The sequence below is a fragment of the Malus domestica genome, chromosome 08 (assembly GCF_042453785.1).
Source record: "Malus domestica chromosome 08, GDT2T_hap1".
NCBI lineage: Eukaryota > Viridiplantae > Streptophyta > Magnoliopsida > Rosales > Rosaceae > Malus > Malus domestica.
In genome coordinates this window covers 3,756,603-3,764,607 of record NC_091668.1, presented here as the reverse complement: position 1 = coordinate 3,764,607, position 8,005 = coordinate 3,756,603, and the positions used below count along the sequence as shown (strand labels likewise).

At 36.5% G+C, this 8,005-nt stretch overlaps 1 protein-coding gene across 1 annotated transcript; it reads left to right on the top strand.

Moving 5' to 3' along the window:
- Positions 1–1,052: 1,052 nt before the first annotated feature.
- On the top strand, positions 1,053–3,670 carry LOC103449234 (aspartyl protease family protein At5g10770-like). Its single transcript, XM_029106725.2, has 2 exons — positions 1,053–1,317; positions 2,110–3,670. The coding sequence occupies exons 1-2, from the start codon at positions 1,134–1,136 to the stop codon at positions 3,414–3,416; spliced, it is 1,491 nt and encodes a 496-aa protein (XP_028962558.2). The 5' UTR covers positions 1,053–1,133; the 3' UTR covers positions 3,417–3,670.
- Positions 3,671–8,005: the final 4,335 nt, after the last annotated feature.

Here is an 8,005-nt window from a genome sequence, read left to right as displayed (position 1 = left end):
TCAAACAGCACATACACACAACACGCATATGTAGTCGCCTAAGGCCATAAGACACAGTTGAGGATATTTAGGACATAATCCCACCATCATTGGCGAAACCAGTGTCAGACAGCTTCACTAGCCACGGCTAGTGTCGGTGTGTTATGTTATATTTCTTACAGCTTCACCTTCAGGTGATGGTTATGTCTTTGAGTGACTATGATACCCCTAGTTGAGTACTTTACTATTTTGGATTTTTGAAGGTTTTATGGATTTGACTTCGGGTGACTATGATACCATTACTGAGCACTGGTTTATACGTACATGTTTTATGAACGTTTTCATGACATGCTAGAGTTTTCATAAAACCTATTATGTAGTACTATTTGAGTTTTCAGAACACTGGGTTAATATGTTCAGAAAGAAAATGGTTTACTATTATTAGTATTAGCATTATAAACTTTGGTCCACTCACCCTTTGTTTACTCTCCCTTTAGGATTTAGAATCGAGGCGTACGATCCTGGCGTCAGGGCACTTTCGCATGGGTATCTTCGAGTCTTCTCAGCGTAGAACCCATTCCTTTATTTGTACCTTTTTATAATAATTCTTTCACATTATTCTTGATTAGATATATACTCTGAACATGTTCCTGCATTTCCATATTAAATTATATTTTTAAATTTACCTATTTTTATTTACATTCGTTCTTCTTTTATAACTTGCATGCGTATCATTATGGCTTCGTCATCCTCGAGTGTCGACCAGCACGTGTCCATTCTGGTATTTGGGGATATCGAAGTTGGGGCATGTCAATAACATTTGTTTAACGATATTTCTTAATCACAATCGGATGAACTCGAGTAATATTCTCTAACATTCCCTTGAGGAATGCAACGAAGTAATATGGTGGACTTGAACGTGTTGAGAACGTTGGTGTATATATGGTCTCTATGGACTTTGACGAGTTGAGTGGTGGTAGGTAATTACCAATTGATCAATGTACTTTTCAATAGAAAAATAATTAAACCCGACAACACGGTGGCCATCCCTGCATGTCTTCCAATTTCCAATTAGTATATAAGGTTGAGATCGTATGCTTACAGGAGCAACATAATCTAGAGGAAATAGCAAGAAGACTTGCTAATCTGCTATCATGGCGACTCCCATTTCTAGCACCTCCTTCTTCCTTAGATTTTCCATTGGTTTATCAGCATTTCTATGCCTAATTATCTGCTCTTTGGCAGTAAGAGATACAAAAACAAACCTCCCTTCACGTACTTACACAGTTGAAGTCATCTCTCTTCTACCAGCAAACACCTGCAGACCCTCCACCAATGGTCGATCCCATATCTCTCTCTAGCTAACTCCTCTATCCATGCACGCATATGTTGTCTTTTCAATCTCAATGAAGCGTATTCTACTTGCTTTATATATGGATCATTGCATGCATCGTGTTGAATGAGTGCCAAGTGCATGGAAATATTTTAATAGAAAAATTAGGTTTAAATCCCTCATTTTTCTATTCCATCGATTGAAATCTTATTTTATTTTATTTTTATTTTTATCTATGTCAGTTATTTTATTTTTATTTTTATCTATGTCAGTATTTTAGTAATGAAATATTTACATGTCAGCATATTTAAGTTTAATTTTCCAAATAAATCTATTTAGTGTCATAAGTGTTACATTTGGTATGTTTATATTTATGGGTAAAATTTGTATCATATGTTTCTATTTTTAATTTTGTACCCATTTCGTCATGTATTTTAACGATCTGAACCGTCTATCTTTTAGTGAAGAAAATTGACGAATATGGTTTTACAAAAAAAAAAAAAAAAAACCTAAATCGTTAATCCAACGGTCATATGATTTTAGATCTAGGTCATTTTTGGCAAACAAGATCTTTGAGAGGAAACATAAAAGATAAACAGTTCAGATCATTGAAATACATTACGAATGGGCTCCATAAAAGCATGTGTAAAAACAACTCGTGTCACCACACACACACTTATATATATATATATATATTGTACTTCATAAAAGTAATTGGCACCATGTAAGTATGCAGATAATATCATTTGTTAAAAAAAATTGTATGTAATGACAAACCTATACATTTCTCAATTCAGGTTATGACAATAAGGCGGCATCCGTACTGAAAGTGGTCCACAAATATGGCCCATGCAACCAAGTCCACCAAATCAAATCAAACAGTAACCCTTCCGATCAAGATGAATATCACATGCAAATCCTCAAGCAAGACGAAGCCCGAGTCAACTCAATCCACTCCCATTTCAACGACTCAAACCGTAATTACAGAATCCCCGACCCACTTGCACAATCAGAAGCCACCGTGATTCCCGCCCAGTCTGCCAGCGTACTTGGTTCTGGAAACTACATCGTCAGTGTCGGCTTGGGCTCGCCCCAGAAGCAACTCTCGCTTGTATTCGACACCGGCAGCAGTCTCACTTGGACACAGTGCCGACCATGTTCTGTATCTTGTTACAAACAGAAAGATCCCATCTTCGACCCTTCTCTCTCTACCTCTTACTCCAACATCTCCTGCAACTCCCCCGCGTGTTCTCAACTTGCAGCCTCCGGTGTCCCCAGCGGTTGTTCCGCCTCCACCTGTGTTTACGGCCAACAGTATGGAGACCGCTCCTTCACAATCGGCTTCTTTGCCAGCGAGAAGTTAACTTTGACTTCAACAGATGTTTTTACTGGTTTCGTCTTCGGCTGCGGCCAGAATAACCAAGGCTTATTTAGGGGCATCGCCGGTTTGCTCGGTCTCGGTCGAAGTAAGATCTCCTTTGTTGAACAAACCGCTCAGAAGTACAACAGATTCTTCTCCTACTGCCTCCCTTCAACTTCAAGCTCCACCGGTTACCTCAGCTTGGGCAACTCCGACAACAGACGTTCAGGTAACGCCGTCAAGTTCACGCCGCTCACCACATTATCTCAAGGCGCGTCGTATTACAGCCTCGGACTGGTCGGCATCAACATCGGTGGGAGTCAATTGCCAATTTCGGCTTCAGTATTTTCGACTTCGGGGACAATCATCGACTCGGGGACGGTCATCACGCGCCTCCCAGCCACAGCGTACACAGCGCTGCGGGACGCATTTCGAGAAGCGATGAAGAGGTACCCAACTGCTAAGTCGATTTCTTCCCTGCTGGACACGTGTTACGACTTCAGTGAATTCAAAACGATAACCTTTCCAACGATAGGGTTTGTGTTTGGCAATGGGGTTACGGTAGATGTGGACGCAACGGGGATAGTAGTCCCGCAGAGTGCTTCGCAGTTTTGCTTGGCGTTTGCCGGAAACAAAGATGATAGGAATGTTGGGATTATTGGGAACGTTCAACAGAAGAGGTTGCAGGTAGTGTATGACGTTGCTGGTGGAAAGGTTGGATTTGCCCCTGCTGGTTGCCAATGATTTATTGTTGAAGTTGTTGGGATTTCCTAGTTGATAGGGTTCCTTGTTTTAGGGTTTTATTTCAGGTCGTGCTAATAACCCTTCGATACTTGAGGGACAAGTTTGTTTTCTGTTTTTGACTTCGTCACTTACCACGATTCTAGGTCCCGTAAAATATTGGGCTGTTATTCCAATTCCTGTTTTGATGTAAGGCTATTTAATAGTCATAATTGTTATTTCAATTCAATAAGAATTATCCCAGCTTACAATCGTAATCGTACTTTGATAAAAATAAATATTGGTTTCACAACCAAAAAAAGATATTAAGTAATGTTGCATATGCATGTCGAGAATAATTTTGAGGTGTATTCGGAATATTGTCATGTATTTAGAGCTTGTGAAAGTATAAGTAGAGGGGGCACATACCCTCTCACACCCTTTTCCAAGTTGAAAATTTAGTATATATATTAATCTTGTTGAAATATTTACAAAATTTTAGTTGAGATATTAAGGGCTTGTTTGGTATTCAACTTGAATCCAACTTTTTAGACCCAAAAACATTTTTTAAGTTTTACAACTTGAATACTTATTTGGTATGACTTTTCCAAAAACTGAATTCAAAACTAACTTGAAAATTAGACTACTTCTAAAAACACAAAAAGTGAGATTTTAGAGTTTTTAAACTCCAAACCAAGGTATGAAAAAGTTATTTGAAAACTAGTATTCATGGAAAAGTAACAATAATTATCATGAATAATACGTTTTCCTTTATAAAAGGTAAATTTATTACTAACAGCACACCAAATTACGAAGAAAAGACGTCAAGTTACAAAAAAAAAAAAAAAGAGCAGGAAAAAAAGATATGGACCCCCAAAACAAAGTTTTAAGCCCAGAACAGAAAAACCAAACAAAGACCCTACAATCCTACTTGAATTGTCGAGAAACAGAATTTCAAACAGCCAACCAAATCCTGAAAAATGATGGAAAAGACGACTCCAACAACCTCCACAAAGCACCATGTAGATCAAAACAACAACCACAAACCAAAGAAAAGCTAGGGAAAGATGACCCGCCAACAAAAAGGTCACCGAAGGCAATGAAGCCGCCCAGGACAAATTCATGTGGGATGGCGGTGTGAACACCCGAATCAAAGCAAAACGCATTTCCTGATCCATGGGAGGTGGTGGTGTGAACAAGGGGATTGGCATATTGAATTATTAGTGGCTATGGGGGATCCTAGGTTTATTTTGTTCTAGGCTTTTTCACTAAAATGTTTCATGAAATTAGCATAACTCTTCACTTTGTTCTCTGATAATGAAAATTGATGAAAGTGGTCTTTGAGTTTGTCCACCGTAAACATTTTGATCATTCTGTGAAAAATATGTCAATATCCTCATTAAGTGAAGTGGTTAGATTGACAAAAATCCTCTTAGAAAGGTATGCACTTCCCGAGAGAATCGCGTCAAAACGTGATGAAGGAGAGTGGCTGAAGATCCGCAAATATGTGGGGTCGAGGAAACCCGGAGCCAGTTGGGATGGGTAGGAGAAGGAAGGAATAAAACCATGGATGTGGAGGATGGGAAAGGGGAATTGAAATTGATGGCTTAAGTTTGAAATTGATGACAGAGGTTTGGAAATTGATTCACTAATTCAGGTCACAACAACAAGAAACATGCATCAGAACTAGTGGTGCACATGCATGGCCATTGCCACGAACCCAACCAACAAAAAACCAAAACCGCTACAGATCATCATGAATGTTACACACAATTCCTTGAGGAAGACCAAGCACGAGTCAAAAATTGTTCATTTTTGCCAAAAACGCAGCTCGTCAACAAAACTCAAAGTTTGCATCTCCCCTTGTACACGACGAGGCAAAAGTCGTTCATTTTTACCTTTTTGTCACTCGTAAATGTCTCGGAAAGGCAAAGAGAAATTAAAAAGATGGAGGAAAAAGAAAAGAAAGAGAATGTCGATGAATTAGGTGGGTCAAGCTCTTACTAATGCCTAAGCCAGCACTCCACCATACTTTATAGACTTCACGAGTCCACTATAATAGCAGCACTAGCAAGCCATGTCAAATAGTTATAATATGACATGGATCAAGGACAAATTTATGTATATATATTAGTAATAGTTATAACACGTATTATTACATGAATTCTAAATTGTTAACACGACGTGATGCATTATTATCTTACTCAAAAATTTGAACCATTGATTGCTTTTACCATTATTATCTTCCCTTTTGCACCACATTCAATTATTGTATGAATGAATGTGTGATTCATATATATTTATAACCAACCATCGTATGAAAAAGTTACTTGAAACTAGTATTCATGGATAAGTAACAGTAATTATCATGAATAATACGCTTTCCTTTATAAAAAATAATTTTTTTACTAACAGCACACCACATTACAAAGAAAAGAGGTCCAGTTACAAAAAAAAATGCAGGAAAAAAAGATATGGACCCCCAAAACAAGTTTTGAGCCCATAAGACCATCTCCAAATCTGGGCTAAAAGCCAAATTACCCCCCCCAAACACTCTCTAACCCATGTTAAAATTTTAGGCTAAATGCCAAATGTTATTTCTGAGCCAAATACCCCCCAGCTTTCCCTCCGGGCTAAATGCCAAATGTTTATCGGAATTTAAATTTTTTTAGATTAAAATGTTCATAAAATTAATTTACAATAATCTACATTTTTTTTTTAATTGATTTAAGAAAAAAATTAGCCTAAGTTCATTCTTTAATAATTCCCGGCTAAAATTTTAGGCTAGAAGGGTTGGAGCAGAAAAGATGTTTCTGGGCTAAAAGCCAAATTTTCCGGGCTAAAAAATTTGGCTTTTAGCCCAAGGGTTGGAGATGGTCTAACAAAAAAACCAAACAAAGACACTACAATCTTGCTTGAACTGCTGCAGCAAAAGCAAAGCATTGCCTAAGCCATCACTCCACCATGCTTTATAAACTTCTCTCATGAGTCCACTTATTCTTGTGTGGATGAAATCCTAGGAGACTGAAAATAATGCATCGCAATGCACGAGAAATTTTTCAGTGTTAAGAAATGATTTAGTACATTAAGTGTCATTATATAAGTAGTTAAAATTATTTTTTTCAGTATTCAACCACCTGTATTATAATACTTGGTTTACCAGACCGTTTTTATGACAAACTATTGAAAAATCTTTCGGAAAACACACAAGGCATGATAATAGTGTGAAAGGAGAGTGGTAAGGTTTGTCGTTCTTGCATTGTTTCTTCATTTGTAAGTTTCATAAACATGAATAGTTGAATTCACTTTATACGCACAAACATGATATTTCCAAGTGCGCAAAATTAGGAAGGCTCTTTTTTCCTCATAAGCTTGTGGAAACAAGAAGATCAATACCAAAATTGAAGTCCACTGTCTCAACATAAAACAATTTCCAAGATCCTAAAGATTTATACAAGGAATGACAGTTTTCGCTCCAAAAATTGATGAACTAGTGATTCACCCGTAAAATGAGCATAAATTTTTTGATGTGTTCAGAACACATGTCAGTACATTATATGTAGCACAAGTGGAAGGAGTTTTTTTTTTTAAGTGTTCTTCCACTTGTACAATGACATATGATGTATGCATCCGTCTTCTGAACACACTAAAAAATCTCTATAAAACGAGAAAAATTAACATATAATATTTTAGAAGTGGTCATCTTTTTCATCTTCTTTTCTATATTACAACTTACTGAAAGTTGCCGAAGATAGCAGCCAAGCACATTGAAAGTTGCCAAAAGAAAAAAAGAAAACAAAATACAACTGCGACTAGGACCAATGATCTTTTTAAATAATATGGATTAAGGGAAAAGAAATATAGTAAAAAAATATATCAAAATTGGTTGGACATTCCTAGTTCTGACAAGTGGATGGTGGATAATGATTCAAGAAATAAAACGCTCAAAAGAGTCGGGCCCCTCCAGATTCTTGATATGAGGCTTGATCCAGAAACTTCGATTGCAAACAGAAAGTTGTTTTTATTTCAACTGAAGGATGGATTGGATCATAGGCAGTTAGATGCTTTCAACTCTAAAATTAACTATATGTAAATTTATGAAAATACAGTTAAATTTACCAAACAATATTGGTCGTTAAAGAAATTTGTAATGGGATGAGTATATCAACTCATTCAAATTTAGTCGAATTAGAGAAAGAAAAAAATTTGAAGTTCGAAATCTGCAATGGGTTCTGATGAAATTTTTATAATTGCTATATCTTCTCAATATAAGGTAAAGTTTGCATTTCACCCCATTTCCAAATTAATTCATGATTTTTGGGATATTTTGATAGAAATATCGACAGTTTCGTGAATATTTTAAACACTAGAAACACTAAATGTTTCAATTTAAAACTAATTTAAATTAAGGGGTAACAACTTAAATTAGAAAAGTATTAAGGAGAAAATGATTCGAACTCGGACATATTGTACATCACATTGGTTTATAAATTATAATCAACAAAAATATAAGGATTTTATCAACCAAAAAACAAGAAGAATATCGTGACAAGACGAGTTAAAAAAACCAAAAAAAAATGGTACAACTAAGGTTTTATTTGTTCGTCATCGAT